The following is a 21,810-nucleotide window of genomic DNA, read 5'->3' on the forward strand; positions in this document are numbered from 1 at the left end:
TTATAGCGGCAACCCTTTATATTTTTGTATGGAAGTTTTCCACTTAAATTGAACGAGAGGAAACAAATTTAGTTTGCTTGGATCAAACCCATAATTAAAAGCCAAAAATATTAAACACTAAAAACCCATTTTAGGAAACTAATACAACATAGAAGAATGGCAAAGTAATGAAAGTAAACAATTTCACGTATGATGATGAATAGATGTATGAGAGTAAAAAGGTCTAGGAAAAATCAAAAGGAGCAGTCGAAAGTCAAAACTAAAGCATTTGAGAGGGAAAGTTGAATTAATTACACTGAAACTAGAAGACATGTTCAGGCGTCTATGAAGAAATGAAGGAAGATTACTTTATTCCTAATGATGGAGGCTTGATTATCTTTATGACTTATCTATTCAAAAATTTTGCATTCCATGGTACGTAAGAATTCTGATCCTATAGTTTCTTGTAACCAACTCGCATCGAGTATTTAGACTAGAATAAACAAATATAGTTTTTGAGTAATTTTTTCACCTTTTTAATATCTCTTTTTATATGCACAGTACACAATACACAGTACAGCATATTAATCTTAGTGTTAGCATAGGAATTCTGGTTCATTTGGTTTTTTTGGTAATTAGGTTAAAACGAAAAGAAATTCTCCTTCGAACACTACAAAAAAATAATCATTTTATATCATTTATTTTGATTATTTGTATTACGTATAATTGACGTAAAAAACATTTACATCACTTAAAGAAATGATTTATAGTACATTGATGCAAATAATTCACATCATTTCTTTTACAACTGATGCAATTGTACATAATATTTGCATCAGTTATTGTAATGATGTTAATTTTGTGTCAATTACAAAAAATGATGTTTCTTTTAAAAATCATTTTATGTAAGTGATCGTAGTATTTGTAACAGTTATAATAACTGATATATATATGTTTATATCACTTATGAATAATTAATATAAAAAATGTTATCAAATAGAAATGATTTTTTTTTCAGAAATTTATACAAAATAATTAGTTAAAATTTCAAAAAATTTACTATTTTATTCATTTAAAAATGGGCAAATGAAAAAAATTTCGATTAAAAATGAAAACGACAACTAAGTTGGAAAAAAAAACTAAACATAGAATGACAACAATTTTGAAATAGAAAGAAGAACATTTAGGGTCGGGATCTTTAGTGAAACAGATGATCCAATAAATAAAATCTATGGTGCATTTTCTATTTGGTTCCTTGCACCAACCTCGTCACATAGTTTCTCATAGAGATCTTCATACTTCTCCAGCAACTGCTTTAGGACTTCCTTATCCTTAATTGTCATTGGATCGACTTTCCACCACACGTCCTTCTCCACTGGCAGTGCCTCTGCCTCAGCCTTTGCCATGGTCATCTCTTTCTGTTTCTCCATATCAACCTTCTCTATAAGATTGTTGTAGACTTTGCAGAGTTCTTCCATCTTTTCTTTATGATGAACATCTATGTTCGATTGTTGTGGCAGTGAGGTCGACGAAGAGCCCTCACTGTTGAGAAACCGCTTTGCAACGACTTCAAAGGATGGACTGCCGAATGTGTATGGGATTCCACTATTGGAGTACACAAGAAACCCAACATTAGCACCACATAGAAGGGACAATTCACTGAGCTTATTGTAGATCTTTTGTTTGCGTTTGTAGAATGTAACTGTGCGGTCTGCACAATTTTCTATTTTTTTCATGTTAATTTTTTGGCTTTCTTTGTTTTTTCTCAAACTCATGTTGGAGACAAGAAAAAAAAAGTTTTAAGTAAAAGAGGACGGACTATAAACTTATTTTTCTTTTTCTTTTTGTTAGCTAAGGAATATGTTTTTTTTCTAAGTGCAAGACTGACATTATATAAATAAACGATGATAGTAAATATTAAATACATAAAAATGGGTCAAAACTTTATCAAATTAATATTTGGAAATTCGACCATTATTGTAAACTGACTTAGAGTTTATGTCATATTTGACTGAGAATTTATGTCATAATTGAAAAATATTTAATTACAAGAACTTAGTCAAATATGTAATCCACTATTTTATTGACTACTTATTATCCTGTTTTTGGAATAAACTCTATGAGTCAAAGTTCTATCATAATTATCAATATTTGAAATTATTAGTTTTAAAAAATAAAATATCAGTAGAAATACTATTCACCAATTATATGATATATTTATTTTGTACAAAAGAATAACTATTTAGTTATGATAAAATCTTGACTCATATAATTTATTTCCAAAATAAGAATTAGTCAAAAAAAGTTTGTAGTTAATTAAGTTAATTACATAGTTGAATAATTTATTGTAATGAAATATTTGTCAGTTATGACATAAAAAACCTCAGTCATATGTGACATTAACTCTACGCCACTCTATAACATTGATCAAATTTCCAAACATTAATTTAAAAAGTACTGAAAGGTTTTTATTCATTTTAATAAGTACTACCATTTTAATTTATATAATTCCAAAACCTCACAAAAAGAAAATAGACTGAAGTTTAAGACTCTTTATTTTTTTAATCAAAGTATTATTTTAGCTCCTAGATTAGCTTTACAAAACGAAAGAAATAAAATAAAATTAACAGTAAAAAGGTTAAAAATATAAAGACTTGCTAAGGTCAGTGTATATATATACCATTATTATTTTATTTTATATATATACATATATATGCCATTATTGAAATGGGAGAACTTGCTAAGTTTAGTGTATATATCATTTCAACATTAATGTGACCATTCTGTCTTGGTATTTCTCAACTTAATTAATGTTCATTTTTGTTTTTCTCCAACTCATCATTGGGCTAAAAATACAATTTTGACTTAAATTATTTAACATACGTCTGAATTTTGTTTAAATCTACAAAAATGTGACAGTTTGGATGTATTTTGATTCCAAAATCCTAGATTACGTACATCAACAAAAACTAATTTATATATAATTTAGGACATTAAAACTTGAATCTCAACCGTATAAAAGTACAATTTGTTTAAAGAAAATTTATTAGAAATGCCCTTTTGAGATACCACTTTTCAAAAATACCATTTTATCCTCTTTAACACAATTACAATATGTTAAATTAATTTTTAGATTTTTTTAGGTTTAGGTTCTCTATTTTACATTTAGGGTATAATTTTTAGGAGGTGGGGTTTAGGATTTAGAATTTTGTCAAAGGGATATTTTTGAAAATGGACACCATGAAAGGGTATTTTTGAAAAATGACATAAAAAATGTTATTTTAAAAAATCCAATAAATATATAAATATCACTAATATATATGATCCATCTTGTTTTATATAGACCGATATGAAATACAAGACATACACTATTATAAATAATAATAAATATAACTATAGAGAAATAAACAAAAATCATGAAAATTAGAGAGTAAATGTAATATTTGTAAAATACTCCATCACCTTTAAATCCTAAATAGTATTTGCTAGATATAATACAAGCTATGTAGGCTAAGTATCAAACTGTACCTTCACTAATACGAAAAACTTATAAACTTGAAGGCATAAGTAAGAAAAAAAAATATACTTCAAAGCTATACATGCTATAGTGAGCATTCAAATCCACACAGAATCAGAAAAACCCACGATAGTTTATGATGAATTACATTAACATTGTGCTTGATCTCAAAGTCATCTTTCAAATCACAAATCATAGTATAAATATTCTCAGAAATATTATTGTGTGTTTTTTAAATATTTTATATATGTTATACATTCATACATTGTTATTATATTTGAATTATTTAATTAAAATTGATTTAATTTACATTCTTTTTTAGAATTATTTTAGTTAAAATTGATTTAATATATATATATATATATATATGTATATATCGTTAACTAGAATAGCATAAAAATATTATAATGTAAACAAGAATGCAACTGCAAAAGTATCAAAACAATCAAAACCTATACCTAATAATAGAACAATATAGATGAAATACCTTTAACTCATTTATAAAAAAAAGATTCATGGGCATGCGTCAAGTGGACTTGAAATGTGGATCCTTGGATCATCTGATGATGACTAGTTTCTTACAACGTAAAATCACATAATTTATAGAGTATGGAGTTAAATCTAAAATGTAAAGTAGTAGTAACATATCTAAAAATATGATATTTTTGATATGTTATATAACTTATAACAAGTTTTTTTGTGCACCCAACTGTAACAAGTTCATAACATCGAATAACTCAGGAGAGTGTTTTAAAATATTTATTATACATGAATAATGATTATCTATTATTTATTGAAACAATGTCTCCGTTATGTAAATTACTTATGTTTTAAGTTACGTAGTGAACTTTTATTCACTAAGTTTCCGTACATATATATATTTTTGAATAGAAGTTTTCAACTTGAATTGAACAAGAGGAAACAACTTTAAATGCAAGCCCATGCCATGTAGTTTGTTTGGATCAAACCCATAATTTAAAGCCAAAATATTAAACACTAAAAACCCATTTTAGGAAACTAATACAAATCAAAAGAATGGCAAAGTAGTGAAAGTAAACAATTTCACATATGCTTATGTTTTTCACCAGAGCATGACACATCAGCTTTAAAATTCAAGCTGGTGTTGACACATCATTTAAAAATCAATAGCCAATAGAATTATAACAAATAATACACATTAGCATTTTTAACCAGTAATAATCGTTTTCTATTCTATGTCACTTTCTCTCTTTTGAGGAAACTTAGCCACTCTTCCTTTGCTAGTTGTATACAAATATCGACAAAAGTTAGAAATCGAAAGCTTTCAACTTCTTCCAGCGATGTCTCATCTCGAGTTGTATCGTGATATATGTCATGTCGGAATTAACAAGATTTTGCCCGAAATGGTGTAACATCAGCGAACCGAAATCCCGGTTTGGGGATGTGCATCGGTCGATGCTGGAGGAGCATCGGTCGATGCTGGAGGAGCATCAGTCGATGCTGGAGGAGCATCGGTCGATGCTGGAGGAGCATCGGTCGATGCTGGTTCAATTTTCTGCGTTTTGACTTAAGTTAAACGCTGCGTTTTGGGCAAAGGGTAAAGGAAAACCCTTAAGTCGTATGTTTGTCTCATTCGACGAGTTTTAGCCGTTTTCAGAGAGGAAACAAGAGAGAAAAGAGTTCTAAGTGTTCTTCGTGAGTTTTGAGAGATTGGAGACGTTTCTGTAGAGATCTGTAGCTGAGATCGTTGTAGGAGCTTCCTAGGAGCGTGTTCTAGCTTGTTTGATGTTCAGAATCTTCTGTGGCAAAGGTAAGTGCATGACCATGGCTTATCTAATCTGGAGATTCCTCTGATCTGTTTGTTTATGTGTTGTTAGGCTTGTTAGAATGTTATTTGACGCGTTAGGAAGCTTTCTTGTGGCTTGGGATCGAGTCTTGTGGTTGCAGGAACGAAGATCCGGCAAGAAGCTTTGGGGAAAACGATGCTCGGCATGTGCATCGGTCGATGCTAGTGCGAGGACGGCGCGGATTGACCTATGAGCATCAGTCGATGCCATGTGGAAGCGTCGGTCGATGCGACTAGGGTTTCCGCGTGATGTCGAACATGCGTCGGTCGATGCAAGTGGAAGCATCGGTCGATGCAAGTGAACCTTGTGTCGACCGATACATACCCAGTGTCGGTTGTTGCCATTCCCTGTTGGTGTCGGTCGATGCAAGCTTTGTGTCGGTCGATGCAGAGTCTGGTTTGTTGTTTGATGGTTAGAGTATCTCAATTGCTTGTGTGTATAGCCCAATAGATGGGAGGATTGCCTTACTGAGTGTTTATAAAATACTCATGCATTGAAATTTGTGTTTGTGGTGCAGGTAAAGGCAAAGTGTGATCGTGGAATCAAGGCAATGAAGAGGAGGATGTTCTAGGGACTCGATTGGATGTTGTCTGATTATGCTAGGTTGCTAGAGTTGGGTCTGTAGAACATTGCTAGATTGTCGGTTCTATGTATTTTGTTATTTGGTTATTGGATGATTGAATATTTATTGATATTTTTTTTCCGCTGTTGAATGTGTTTGTGGTTTGGTGGCTAGTGGGTATGGGTCAGGTCGTTTCAGTTTGGTATCAGAGCCCTTACGGTTCTAGGTTTGGGCTCACTAGGTTTCTATTGTGATGTTTGGGATTGCATGTCTTGATTGATTATGTGAGTAAGTCAATTTTGTGTGGCATGAAGTCCTAGAACATCCTCTTCGAGCCTACAGTGTGATTTCACGGTGAGTTTATGTTTCTGTGTTATGATAATTGTGTGCTTAACCTTTTGTTCATGGAAGTGCAGATGGTTAGAGAGGGTGCTGTTGCTGGTCGTGGTTGCGGTCGTGGAGGTGGACGTGGTCGTGGACGCGGACGCGGTCGTGGTAGGGGCAAAGTCCCAGAGGTTTGTGAGGCTGCGGACCAGAGTGTGACAGCAAAAGGTGTTGGCGAGTCGCAGGGTGTCCAGGGGGATTCCATGAGTGTGGCCGGAGGGGGCGGTGTTGATGCTCCAATAGCCGGTGATGATAGGGCCCTAGGTGTGGGAGTCCCAGTGGGTGGAGTCCCGGGTGTCGACCTTGCGGGTTTGCTGTCACAGTTAATAGCGCGGTTGCCGCTAGTGGTACTGGCTCAGGCTCAGGTAGTGCCACCAGTGGTGGTAGGGGAACGACAGCCAGTGGCTGCGGATGTGGGGGTCCATTCTCGCTATATCAGCATGCCGACAGAGATGGGTCATATTGGTACTGAGCGGTTTTCGGGAGGTACAGATCCTACCACTGCGAATGCGTGGAGGACGAGTGTCGAACGTAACGTCCATACTCTGAGATGTCCTGAGGAGTTTTTGGTGGACATTGGGGTCCACCATTTGACTGGTGATGCTCAGTTGTAGTGGAGTTCTGTGGCAGCCAGGAGAGTGCAGAGGGAGATGGCTTGGGCTGACTTCGTCTTGGAGTTCAACTGCAAGTATTTCCCTAGGGAGGCACTGGATAGGTTGGAGGTGTAGTTCCTTCAGCTAGCTCAGGGGACTCGGCAAGTGCGGGAGCTTGACTTGGAGTTCAGTCGACTTCTGAGGTATGGGGGTCGAGATATGGAGTCTGAGGAGGCTCAGATTAGGAGGTTTTTGAGGGCCCTATGTGATGACTTGAGGGTTCACTGTAGAGGGCAGAGTTATGCTTCGCGTGCAGAGCTGGTTGAGACTGCAGCAGGGATCGAGGAGGATATCCGGGCACAGTCAGTGGCAGCTAGCCCAGCAGTCCAGCCTAGCAAGGCTCAGCATCAGGGAGGTTCCAACAAGGGCGGCAAGCCTGCGGAGGGAACCAAGACGAGATGGAAGGCTACGTAGAGGCCGGGTGGTCTGAGTTGCTTTGGGCGTGGGGGCAAGGATCACAAGATTGCTAGCTGTCCCAAGAGGAGTGCTCCGACGGCAGGGAGCTAGGGCACATCAGGCCCTATTTTCCCAAGTTGCAGCCGGTAACAGTGGCAGCGTTGCAGCAGGTGCAGCCGGGAGGGCAGCAGGTGGCATGGATTGAGCAGGCGCCACGGGTTTACACGACGGTAGAAACTGGTGGAAGTAGTGCCGGAGCGATCACAGGTATAATTTCTGGTACTTTGTCTTTGTGAATTCTTAATAAGTTCAGATGTTATGTTGTACTGTGATAAGTGTTAGGTTCACAACACATGAGGTTTGTGTAGGGACCTTATTGGTGGGAGGGTTTAAGTCCCATGTTATGTTTGTTTATGGAGCTACGCATAGCTTCATTACCCTGGAGTGTGCAGAGAGTGCGGGTATCGTGGGGGATCCCGGAGAGCGTGCAGGAGTTGTCAGAGTTGCTGGAGGCAAGTTTCCGAGAGTTATTGGTCGAGCGAGGGGTATTGATATTCACATCGCGGGAGAGTCTTGGCCTGCAGATTTGCTTATCAGCCCAGTGGAGCTGTATGACGTTATCTTGAAGATGGAATGGTTGCATCGGCATATGGTTCATCTGGATTGTCTTCGGGGTAGAGTGGAGTTTGAGCATTCAGGAGGGAAGTTGGTTTATCTGGGGATTAGACCGACTTTAGGGAGTCTCGTGATCTCGGCCATTTAGGCTGGGTAGATGATCGAGAAGGGTCGTGAGGCTTATTTGGTTACTATATCTATGCCCGAGTCTTTGATTAGCGGTATTCAGGTTGTGGAGGAGTTTGAGGATGTGTTCCAGTCATTGCAGGGATTAACACCTTCTCGGTCTGATCCTTTTACAATTGAACTGGAACCAGGTACGTCACTGTTATCCAAGGCTCCTTACAAGATGGCTCAAGCAGAGATGGCAGAGCTGAAGAAGCAGCTAGAGGATTTTTTGAGCAAGGGATTCATCCATCCTAGTGTATCTCCATGGGGAGCGCCGGTGTTATTCGTTAAGAAGAAGGATGGGAGTTTCCACTTGTGTATTGATTACAGGGGTCTCAACCGGGTCACTGTGTAGAAGAAGTACCCCCTTCCGAGGATCGATGAGTTATTGGATCAGCTGAGAGGTGCTACTTGGTTCTCCAAGATAGATTTGGCGTTGGTTATCATCAGATCCCGATAGATGAGGCAGATGTGAGGAAGACTGCTTTCAGGACGAGGTATGGGAATTATGAGTTTGTGGTGATACCGTTTGGGTTGACTAACGCGCCAGCAGCGTTTATGAGATTGATGAACATCGTGTTTCAGGAGTTTCTAGACGTGTCTGTCATCATTTTCATCGACGACATCCTGGTGTACTCTAAGAGTCTTGAAGAGCATGCAGTGCATTTGAGGGCAGTTCTGGAGAAGCTGCGGGAGCAGAAGTTGTTTGCTAAGCTGAGCAAGTGTAGTTTCTGGCAGCGGGAGATGGGTTTTCTGGGTCATATTGTGTCTGCAAATGGGGTTTCTGTAGATCTGGAGAAGATTCAGGCTATTAGGGATTGGCCTAGACCGCATAATGCCACGGAGATCAGGAGTTTTCTGGGGTTGGCAGGTTACTACAGGAGGTTTGTGCAGGGGCTTGCGAGCAGAGCACGTCCTATGACTAAGTTGACAGGGAAGAATGTTCCTTTTGTCTGGTCACAGGAGTGTGAGGAAGGCTTTGCAAGCCTGAAGGAGATGTTGACTACCGCTCCAGTGTTGGCTTTGCCTGATCAGGGAGAACCCTATGTGGTTTATACAGATGCATCCAAAGCTGGTCTGGGGTGTGTGTTGATGCAGCATGGGAAGGTGATTGCCTATGCTTTGCGGCAGTTGTGGAAGCATGAGGACAATTATCCTACTCATGACTTGGAGATGGGTGCTGTAATTTTTGCCCTGAAGATTTGGAGTTCTTATCTTTATTGTGCAAAGGTACAAGTGTTTACAGATCATAAGAGCGTGAAGTATATATTCGCTCAACCCAAGCTGAACTTGAGGCAGAGGCGGTGGATGGAGCTGGTGGCGGATTATGATCTGGAGATAGCCTATCATCCTGGTAAGGCTAACTTGGTTGCAGATGCTTTGAGTCGGAAGCGGGCGGCTTCGGTTCAGGAGCTGGATATCGATTCTCTGGTAGGAGAGATCAGTGCGTTGAGCTTGTGTGTGGTTTCTCAGGAGCCGTTGGGTTTGGTTGCAGCTGATAGATCAGATCTGTTGAGCAGAGTGCGGTTGGCTTAGGAGAAGGATTTGGGGCTGGTGAATGCCTCAAAGGATGTTGATTCAGAGTATCAGGTTTCGGCTAATGGTACTATTTTGGTGCATGGGAGCATTCCATAAGGTTTCGGCTAATGTTACCTGAGGTTATGCGAGCATTCCATAAGGTTTTCCATGTGTCTATGTTACGGAAGTGTCTCCGTGAGGACGATCAGTTGTTGGCTAAGATTTCTGAGGATCTTCAGCCTAACATGACTATGGAGGCGAGACCAGTGAGGGTTCTCGAAAGGAGGATCAAGGAACTTTTGAAGAAGAAGATTCCTTTAATGAGATTCCTTTGGGACTGTGATGGTGTTGAGGAGCAGACTTGGGAGCCAGAGGCGAGGATAAAGGCAAGGTTCAAGAAGTGGTTCGAGAAGCAGGTCGCGACTTGAACTTGTCTAGCCTGGTCCCAGTGGTAGTCCGTGACTGGAGCGGGAATGGAGTATTCCAGCCCAACTCTCTTGTTTACTTGGTCGCTTGGGGTGGTTGGTTGTGCGACTAAGTAACAAGATGAGGTGGTGCTCGGGGTACGGAATTCTCATGAGGCGGTGGTTTGAGGAAAGTTTCCTGAAATAGAAGTTTCTATAAGTGGAAAGTTTCCAGAAATGGAATGTCTAAAAATGGAAAGTTTTTATGTGAATTAGAATCTGTCCATTTTTAGTGGCGGGAAGCTTTTGTGGCGGGCTGTTTAGCCATTGTTTGGCTTTGTGGCGGGCTGTTTATCCGTGTGTGGCCTTTGTGGCGGGCTGTTTAGCCATTGTGTGGCCTTTGTGGCGGGCTGTTAGCCATTGTGTGGCCTTTGTGGCGGGCTGTTTAGCCAATTGTGTGGCCTTTGTGGTGGGCTGTTTAGCCATAGTGCCTGTTTAGGCGGTCCTTCATAACAGATGGTCTTTGTGACGGTCCTTCAGGACAGATGGTATTTGTGACGGTCCTTCGGGACGAGTGGCCTTGGTGGCGGTCATGTTTAGGACATTTGTTTGGCCTTGGTGGCGGTCATATTTAGGACATTTGTTTGACCTTTGTGGCGGCCCGTGGGGCAGTGAGATGATACTTGTGTGGTCATGAGGTATTCCAGTGAGGAGATATATGGTTGGTAGGACATTGTGTTGTCTTTCGCGAGCCACGGGGGACTTTGGTTCTCCTAGTACCGTCATATTCTAAGACTTTGTGGCTTGAGAGTATGATTGGTATATCGACTTTGGATGACGACCCGAGAGACGAGTATTGGACTTCTCTATATATTATGGCATGCGGGTTTAGGCCCGATGAGGAGCCAATATTATGGCATGCATGCTTCAGCCTGATGAGGAGCAAATAATGCCTGGAGCGTGAGTCTATCGCCTAGAGGTGACCTTTCGTAGACCGGTCAGAGGAGTGCGGACCATGGAGACGGTTGCACGGGATTCCTTGGCTGATGGTTGTTCGAGATTCGAAGACGAATCTAAATTGGTGGGGGAGAATTGTAACATCTACGAACCAAAATCCCGGTTTGGGGATGTGCATTAGTCGATGCTGGAGGAGCATCGGTCGAAGGAGGTTCAGTTTTCTGCGTTTTAACTTAAGTTAAACGCTACGTTTTGGGCAAAGGGAAAAGGAAAACCCTTAAGTCGTATGTTTGTCTCATTCGACGAGTTTTAGCCGTTTTCAGAGAGGAAAGAAGAGAGAAAAGAGTTCTAAGTGTTCTTGGTGAGTTTTGAGAGATTGGAGGCGTTTCTGTAGAGATCTGTAGCTGAGATCGTTGTAGGAGCTTCCTAGGAGCGTGTTCTTGCTTGTTTGTGGTTCAGAATATTCGGTGGCAAAGGTAAGTGCATGACCATGGCTTATCTAAGCTGGAGATTCCTCTGATCTGTTTGTTTATGTGTTGTTAGGCTTGTTAGAATGTTATTTGAGGCGTTAAGAAGCTTTCTTATGGCTTGGGATCGAGTCTTGTGGTTGCAGGAACGAAGATCCGGCGAGAAGCTTTGGGGAAAACGATGCTCGGCATGTGCATCAGTCAATGCACTATGTGCGTCAGTCGATGCTAGTGCGAGGACGGCGCGGATTGACGTATGAGCATCGGTCGATGCCATGTGGAGGCGTCGGTCGATGCGATTAGGGTTTCCGTGTGATGTCGAGCATGCGTCGGTCGATGCAAGTGGAAGCATCGGTCGATGCAAGTGAACCTTGTGTCGACCGATGCATATCCAGTGTCGGTCGATGTCGTTCCCTGTTGGTGTCGGTCGATGCAGAGTCTGGTTTGTTGTTGATTGTTGTTTGATGGTTAGAGTATCTCTATTGCTTGTGTGTATAGCCCAGTAGATGGGAAGATTGACTTACTGAGTGTTTATAAAATACTCATGCATTGCAATTTGTGTTTGTGGTGCAGGTAAAGGAAAAGTGTGATCGTGGAATCAAGGCAATGAAGAGGAGGATGTTCTAGGGACTTGATTGGATGTTGTCTGATTATGCTAGGTTGCTAGAGTTGGGTCTGTAGAACATTGCTAGATTGCCGGTTCTATGCATTTTGTTATTTGGTTATTGGATGATTGGATATTTATTGATATTGTTTTTCCGCTGTTGAATGTGTTTGTGGTTAGGTGGCTAGTGGGTATGGGACCACTAGCTGAAGTTATTTATTATTATTATTATTATATTTATTATTTATTATTAAAAAAAAAAACGGGTCAGGTCGTTTCAAATGGATCTCCGATTCCAAGTGTTTAAGGCTATGGATGGTTTTGGAAATATATAGTGAATCCAGTTGAAGGAATGAACGATGATTAGACATTACTCGCTAAACTCGAACCTAAACCCACCTTGAAGAACTTGATCGAGCATGCAGGTTGAAGCTAATACAAAGCATAAATATTAAGGAATCATATTTAGAGATTATTAAAGAAGCTTCGTGGCACTCTAACTTCAGAAATTTTGCATATGGCTACGGCAAAGGCTTACCATACGATCCCTCCGAGAGTGATCTCAATGTTGTCTTCTCATACAGTATGTGTAGTTTTTTTTTTTGAAGTTTCAATATCTCTAAATGGATTTTTCTTATGCCTTTTTGTTTGTACAAATCGTAGATATTATGAAGTTGTTGATGTCAATCTTATTCAAGACAAGAGGACTGGTAAATCAGGGTTTTGCATTTTCTGCGTATGAAGATCAAAGAAGTACCACTCTTGTTGTTGGTTATTGAAGCTCTTATTTTGTTGACTCTTGCACATTGTTTTTATGTGGATTTTGGTGTTGTAATTTATTGTTTGAAGCTTTTTCGGTTAGTTTTTGTGATTGCAGTAATTTGAATGGATCTGAAGTGTTGGTGCAGGTCATTAGGTTGGATAAAACATTGTGGCAAATATGTTAAGTGAGAAGAAGATGATGAAGAGTATGCAGACCTTTTGAAAGGGGAAAGTGTACTCGTGGGGTTTCTTGCATCGTGTTTACATGCAATCGATCTTGAATAACTTATGTCGTCACGTTCACTAAGAAGCAATAACTTGGATAAATAAAGATGGACATCCTCCACGCTAGAGATGTCAATTGGGTTGTCCATGTCTAAATGGGTTTGTCCAAATGGACACATATATTTTATGGACATTTACGGTCGAAGCCCAAATAAAACCATGTCCAAGTATGTCCAAACCAAATAAGACCATGACCAACTGGACTGTCCATGGGGTCCAGAATTACTAAAGGTTCATCATAAACTCATAAATTCAACACATATCAAGCTATTAACATAAATTCATACAAAACTCATAAATTCATCATAAAACTCATAATTGAAGCAAAACTTACTAAAATTTCATCATAAACTCATAAAATTCAACACATATCAAGCCATTGACATAAGTTCATATATATGGAAAAAAAATGAAAAAAATGGAAAAAAAAATTTCCCCCAAATTTTACAATCCCTAACTTTGAAGGATTATTGGACAGCCCATGTCTAGATGAGTTCTGACTATTTATTAGCGGGTTAAATTGGTTTTGTGTCCAGTTGACCGCTTCAAATTTAGTTATGACCATAATCGGTCCAATTTAATTTAGACATGGACAGCCCATGGTATCTAAGCCCAATTGACATCCCTACTCCACGAAAATAAGTTGTACTTCTTCACAAACATTCATAATTAAAACCTAAAACCAAAAATATTACCAATGAACATTGTTAAAAACTATATTAATAATGTTTTTTTTTTAATTACAAACACATAAAATTATCCTAAAATAAGAAAAATAAAAATAAAATATAAATAATCTCGCGGCGTAGCGCGTGTACTATGCTAGTTGATGTAATAGAACGTAACACTTGTGTTTCCATTTTCCAACTTTGTTTACGTTCCAAGTCTGGTTCCGGTTCTAGAATAAGATAAAGAGAGGATACATACAAACACAAAAAAAATAAAGAGCGAGACTCATAAGCGTTTTTTGGTCTTTCAGGTGTTACTCTTTTGTTCCGATATTTTAACTGTGCACTTCTACTTATATAAGATATTTCAAGAATTACAGAGGGTCAAAGCAGTTTGATGATTCATTCTAGTTTAGGGTGTAGAATGTAAAATCTCAAAATTGAGCTTCTTCCATTCAGATGTAAAGTGTGCATGTGCGTGCGGTCTCCGTTGGGATGAATGCGGTTTTTTATTTTATTTAATACTGTATACTTCTGTTTATATAAGATGTTTCAACAATCACATATCCAGTTTGATGAGTCTTTCTAGTTAGGTTTAGTATCATCAAAAGTTATAATAGTGTTCTATAAATTACACTAAAATCCCAAATATAATCTATAATCATAATAGTGTTCTAAAGAACTCAAGTTCCATTAGAATTGACAGGAATATATATATGTCAAAGATCAAAAAAAATGTGCTTTGCATATAATCTCTAAAACAGGTTTGTTTGGTGCAAAACAGTTGCTTTGTCAAGATTCCTCCAGCAAGATCAGAACGTTCAACAAAATTCAGAGTGATAAATATTGCAGCTTAGTTTGTAAAATAGTGTAAAGATGGTTTCTATTTGTTATATTCATTAAAATAGATTCAAGACAAGAGAAATTCTCAACCTATATTTCTTTCACTAAATTACTAAACCATTTAACAATGTTTTCAGCTCTTGCTACCAAAGAGAGAGAGAAAAAATAATAATGTTCATAAATTTTAAATGGCACTGTTTCAACTCTTTCTGCCCATCCAACTTAAACAACTTAAACATGTTTGAATTGTCAAATATCAATGATGGTTTAGAGAGAGGGATATACTCTTCTAAACCTATATAACGAAGTAAACATAAATTGGAACATATATGACACTGGCTGCATAATGGTCGAGAGTTGTGATTGTTAAGAACCACCTCAAGTTTGTTTATGTTTCCTGTCACGATACTTGAGAAAACTCCTTCTATTACACACCGCGTATGCAAGGAGACTCCACAATCAGAGCATATATAAAACCATTTATTTGTATATAACTTTTCCTCACGAATGTCACACCAATAGTTGTTGCTCGCCTTTTTGCCAAAACATAGAGAGGATGTGCGTCGTTCTTATGCCGTGTTTTTTCTGGCAAATTAGCACAATACAAACACAAACGAAAGTCACAATTATCACAACACAATGTATAACCATCTATCTTGTTATTGCATCCTTCGCAAATGCCCACAATTATTTTTAAATATAGTCCACAAACATTGCACTAATCAATTTGGCGAACAGCTTTTAACGTGTATGGTATGACATGAAAGACCATTTTTTCTTCATAGGAAGATTAGCAAACTTTTCATAGAAAGAAAAAGCATTCCTGACAAATGTCGATTGCGTCAAATCTAATTGGATGGATACATGCTTCACATCGTAAGTCCTGATCTTCATAAATGATTTCTCTTGTGTGGAGCTTTAAAAGATGTTTTTCATGACTAAAATGACATATCAAGTTATCACCTACCACCTTGTATGGTGCAATATCATCAGTGACAATGTCCCGACCGCCACCTCTCAGTGGACCCCATGTCTAATCCCAGTTCATGGGTCCACTTTCCTTAATGGGCCTCACGACCTCTCACTAGTCCCGTGAGCCCATCCATATCCGACGGTCGGTTTGCACACATACAATGAACTGCATAGTTAGGGAAAATAGAGCAAGAATAAGCTCCCTTATACCGACTTATCCGCTTAAATATTGGCGGCAAACTCCACATTTTGAATAACCAGTGCCACGATGATGAGTGAAAGAAATGAGATGCTCATGACGATTGATGTTGATGACAAAATCACACTGAACACAAAATTAAAGCCCTGTGTTTACTTCTTCCCCACAAACGTCACATGTATATGAGTTTCTCTTTGAAATGTGAGTAAGTGGATGCTTGTGGGTCTTGGTATGCTCAATAACAAGGGGTGGTGGGTTTTTTGTACAACATACGCAGGTGGTGAAATTACAAATGTAACAATGATAAACCACGCTTTTTGGTTGTTCACATATAAGACAAGTGTTCTCGGCATCATCCGTAAGTGTATCAGATGCAATAAGTTTGAGAGGGTGACTAGAGTGACAAGGATGGTTCACCTCTTTCGTGAGATGGACACAATCCACGTGAAAGTACATATAGCATCCAAGACAAGCATACGAAGGTCCACAAATAGTTTCCTTGCAAAATTGACAAGAGACTTTTTTTTGTCTTATCTTCAAGAAGACAAGTGGATGTTCATGACAGGTTGGATGTTCAATAGTAGGTGGTGATGGTTTCATCCCACAATTCAAATCCACCTTGAATTCACATGTGTGACAACTATAATAGGGAGGCCCTTTGTCCACACAAATTACATGTATTCTCTCCCCAATCGTTGGTGAGCATAAGAGGATGCTGGGGGTGGGAATGATGGTTGATCTCCAATGGGGCCTCGTCACACTCCTTATGGAACCGAGCAAAACGTTCAGGTTCATTGCAATAGTAGTTGCCGTACACGTAGTTATGTACATGGCAGCCGTTACAACCAGCACCATATCGGGACGAAAGAAAGATAGGATGGTTGTGGATGGGTAGCTTTATTGGTGTTGGATCCATCATCCATGTAAGTGTAAATGAATTAAAGCAGTTTCATTTGTTCTTTTTGTCAACAAAAAAAATCAGCTCAAACGAGCCAATTTCAAGGAAAATTGTTTACAAATAAAACATGATGTGTGGAGAGAACCTGAGCGGTTTAATTTGTTTGATGAGATATAGAGTGCAAATGGTTGCAAGGTTGAAGAGATTGAATAAGTTGAAAAAAATTATTCAACCAATTTTCACCATTTGCATTGTAAAGGTTGAAGATGTTGGAAAAAATTATTCAGTTCGTTCAACTTAAAAAGTTGAAAAAATAAACTAATCCTACAACAAAAGTATTCAACTTGTTCAACCACTATTTTGGAGATGAATAAGTTGAATATTATTCAACCCAATTTTGTTCAACCCATTTTTTCAATTTTAAATAACCATTTGCACCCATAAAAGTGCAACCCGAGAAACATCTTTATATAAGCCTTTTGTAAACCTATATCAATTAATATTCCTATTACATTAATCAAACGAGAATAACAAACAAATCAAATCCCTTAATTATTTCTCAATAGAAACAAAGAAACAATTTCTTCTAAAATAACACGACAATGGGAATTAAATGGCGTGTCACAACTATTGTGTTCTCACCTTTGTTGTTTTCTTACCCAAAAATATAAACCTTCTATCTGTTTTAAAGTCAGTACTTATTATTGGTGTTTGTACTTATTAATTATTGGATTATATAAGATGATATATATTCCTTTCACTTAGGTGATAATCACCTCTCCAATAAAGAATACGAATCATATTACTTCTAGGTAGAGAGAAGAAACAGTGTTTAACAATAAAATCTCTTCCTTTGCTACAAAGATATGCCAAATTGTGAGCGAAAGAAACATAAAGCTTCACTCGTAATGTGCATCGAACAACAAAAACTCTCTTCTAACACATATTTTAATTGCCTATGAAGATTGATCATCTTAACGGATAACACCATCCGAAATCCTCGCTACAGATGCTAAAACCCACACTTACGCTTTGTTTGAGTGAAGATGGGATTTTGTAACATGTATAATACGTGGTCCTTTTTAATTATAAATCATCACGTATTTATAATTATAAAATGAAATTGAAGTAAATAATAACTAAATATTCGCTGGGGGTACACTGCAAAACTATATTTTTTTCAGAAATGCAAAATAAATTTTTTTTTTATATTAACTATCTATGTATATAATATATTTTTTATTTTTAATCTACTATAGTTTTACATCAGTACATTATGTAGTGTATAATTTCTATTGTCTACATGTAGTAGTTTATTATATACAAGTTAAGATATCCTTATTATTCATTAAATTTTATTTAGTCAAGAATTATACTTTTTGTGATTTTTCTTTTTCATTTACAATGTAGAGATAATAGTATTACATAATATATTCAATTTTTTATAGGTATACTATAATTTGACTTTTTAATTTTGGTTGTTATATCTCTCTATCATTTAACACTTTTGTATTTATAGTTGTGCAAGTCGATTAAAATGGTGGATAATTTTTTTGTAAAGTTTTGATTTATATCAATTGTTTCTTATTAGTATGGATCGAAAATCTATATATTAATATATTAGCTACTGAAAAAAACTTCGGTGAAGAAGTAATTTTTTTTATAACAATTTGTGTCAGTTCAGGCCCCAAATGTTTTAAAAAATTAAAGTTATTATCAACAATTTAATCACTTGGCTTTCAAACACATGAAAATAAGTTATTATCAACAGTTTTTTAGAGAATAGATTAATTAAATATTTTATATTTAATGCTAATGGGTGTTGGTCTGATATTTTTGGAAATTTGATTAGGAGAAAATCTTATTAAGTTAGATTCCAAATTTAATATTATTTTAAATAAAAAATTTGTAAAATTAATGTTAATGTCATGATTGTAAATAAGTTCTAATTTCAGAATTTATTTGCTAAATATCTCCAAAAATGTATATATAGATGTAAGAATATTCATTTTTGTCATAAGATTTTTTTTTTAAGTAAATAATGAAATTGAGAAAACTAATTGTGTCAAGCTTACCAAAGTTCAAAGTTTTAAGTTTAATAAAAACAGAAAATTCATTTTTTTTTGTCAAATGTTGTGTCATGTTACGTACCAATTAACTAATTTTGAAATATGTCAGCATCTCCCCTCGATAACTTGACATGTGTTTACAATTTTTTTTACAACTAAATTTAAAAATTAAACTTTATATAATTGGATTAATATATTAAAAATTAGCCAATTTACTTAATAAGGAAAAAAATATTTTTGTTGTTTTTTAAAAACATTTTCTTTTTGCATTCTTGTTAAAAAAAAAAAAAGATAATAATATATAAGTAGATTAATACTTTTTAAATCAAATCGATAATCGGTCACATGTCATAATCAATTACCAACATGTTTTGACATGTTTCAAGATTTCCAATCGATAATTTGATATATGCCACCATTGACTAACGTTAAAACCCAATAGAAAAAATAAACTAACTTACTTAATATAGACAAAACTATTCATAAATTTTTATGTTTAAGAAAAAAAAGAAAAAAAAATAGAAATATATATGAAACTACCTAACCATTTTTTTTAATAATAAATAATAATAATATAAATAACTAAAACTAGTGGTCTCATATCCACTAGCCACCTAACCACAATCACAAACAACAGCGGAATAACAATACCAATTAAATAACCAAATGAACCAATTATCCAATATTAATCCATAATAGAATAACCAACAACCAATCATAACCATTTCAATGTCAAACAACGGGAAACCAAGGAACCGGTAACCTAATAAGTTATAAAGACCCAACTCTAGCAACCTAACAATGCCAGACAACATCCAATCGAGTCCCTAGAACATCTTCCTCTTCATTGCCTTGATGCCACGATCACACTTTGCCTTTACCTGCACCACAAACACAAATTGAGATGCATGAGTATTTGATAAATACTCAATGAGGCAATCCTCCCATCTATTGGGCTATACACACAAGCGATAAGATCTCTCATGCCACAAACAACAACAATAAATCAAACCAGGAACATGAACAACTGACCCGACACGATCCGGTTACTGTCAGAAGGGTGTCGACTGATACCAGAAGGTGTCGACCGACACTGGACATCTGGTGTCGACCAACACCACCTGGGTGTAGACCGACACCTGCTCGACACCCCCGAAACCCTAACGGTGTCGACCGACACCTCCACATGGTGTTGACCGACACTCGCTAAGTTCTCGAGCCGTCCTCGCGTTAGTGTTGACCGACACCACTGTCGAGCAGTGATTTCCGTCAAACAGAACCTCCCAATCTCGCCTCCAAACTGCTCCTTTTCGTCCCACACAATCCCAGGAACGAATCCAAGCCTCAGGAGCTACGTAAGACTCACATACAACCAAAACAAACAACCAAACAACATACAATATCACAGAAACAGAGACCTTAGCTTAGATAAGCCATGGTCATGCACTCACCTTAGCCAACAAAGAGATCTAAGCCCAAAAGACGAAGCTACCACCACAAAAACCTTTCCACCACGTTCCTAGCCTTGGATCTTCACTCTCACAACAAGATCTCTCCAAAACCACCTTCAAAACTCACAAACTCTCTCTAAAACCTCAAGAACAGTTTCTCTCCTTTTCTCTCTGTATTTTTCTCATAAACGGCTTGAGACAAAACAACCACGACCTAGGTCGTTTTCTCCCTTAAATAACTTGGTTAGATGGTTTTCCCTAAACCAAACCGGTCCAAATCAATAATTAAATCAATCTGGCCGAACCAGAATAAGTGGTGTCGACCGGCACCTCCAAAACGCAGAGTTTTGGTTCGCGGCCGTTACAATTCTCCCCCACCAAAATAGATTCGTCCTCGAATCTTGAACAACACTCAGCCAAGGACTCATGTGCTACCGACTCCACGGCCCGCACTCCTCCGACTGATATACGAAAGGTCACCTCTAGGTGATAGACTCACGCTCCAGGCGTTATTTGCTCTCGACTTTTGGACTTTCCTTGTCTCATAGGCCTAAACCATGAGTTTTTATTGGCTCTTCATCAGACCTAAGTCTGCATGCCATAATCTTGGCTCCTCATCGGGCCTAAACCCGCATGCTATAATGTATAAGGAGAAATCCAATATTCGTCTCTCGGGTCGTCACCCTACAGCGCGCCTTCGGATCGTCATCCGAAGTCGATATACCAACCACACTCCCAAGCCACAAAGTCTTGGAATATGGCGGTACTAGGAGAACCGAAGTCCCCCAAGAGTCGCGAGCAAACAATTCTGAACACGTCTGAGTACTATTCCTAACCAGGTTCCCTTCCCGTGGCTCGCGTAAGACAACACAATGTCCTACCAACCACATATCCCCTCACTGGAATACCCAATGACCACACAAGGATCATCTCAATGCCCCACGGGCCGCCACGAAGGCCAAACAAATGTCCTAAACAGGACCGCCACAAAGGCCAAACAAATGTCCTAAACATGACCGCCAGAAAGGCCAAAGAAATATCCTAACAGAACCGCCACCAAGGCCAAACATATGTCATAAACAGGACCGCCACCAAGACCACTCGTCCCGAAGGACCGTCACGAAGACCATCTGTCCCAAAGGACCGCCTCAACAGGCACCTAGCTAAACAGCCCGCCACGAAGGCCAAACAATGGCTAAATAGCCCGCCACGAAGACCACATAATGGCTAAACAGCCCGCCACAAAGGCCACACAATGGCTAAACAGCCCGCCACGAAGGCCACACAATGGCTAAAAAGCCGGCCACAAAGGCCACACAATGGCTAAACAGCCCGCCACAAAGGCCACACAACGGTTAAACAGCCCGCCACGAAGGCCACACAACGGCTAAACAGCCCGCCACAAAGGCCACACAAGCCCTCTCCTAGGCTCTCCGCCACCAAAAATGGACAAATTCTAACTCACATATAACTTTCCATTTTTTAGCACTTACTACATTTGGAAACTTTCCACTTATATACACTTCTAATTCAGGAAACTTTCCTCCAAAACACTGCCTTGCGGAAATTTTGTACCCCAAACACCACCTTATCTTGTTACTGAGTCGCACAAC

The 21,810-nt window shown here is 38.1% G+C and overlaps 1 protein-coding gene and 1 pseudogene across 1 annotated transcript; both read right to left on the minus strand.

Annotated features, from left to right (window-relative positions):
* Nucleotides 1-1,152: 1,152 nt before the first annotated feature.
* LOC147925522 (agamous-like MADS-box protein AGL61) lies at nucleotides 1,153-1,802 on the minus strand. Its single transcript, XM_087490398.1, has one exon. It carries the CDS (start codon nucleotides 1,752-1,754, stop codon nucleotides 1,209-1,211), a length of 546 nt encoding a protein of 181 aa, XP_087346524.1. The 5' UTR covers nucleotides 1,755-1,802; the 3' UTR covers nucleotides 1,153-1,208.
* A 12,949-nt stretch (nucleotides 1,803-14,751) lies between these two features.
* LOC147925523 (uncharacterized) lies at nucleotides 14,752-15,752 on the minus strand (annotated as a pseudogene).
* Between the last annotated feature and the right edge of the window lie 6,058 nt (nucleotides 15,753-21,810).

The sequence above is a fragment of the Camelina sativa genome, chromosome 16 (genome assembly GCF_030686135.1).
Source record: "Camelina sativa cultivar CO46 ecotype springtype chromosome 16, ASM3068613v1".
NCBI lineage: Eukaryota > Viridiplantae > Streptophyta > Magnoliopsida > Brassicales > Brassicaceae > Camelina > Camelina sativa.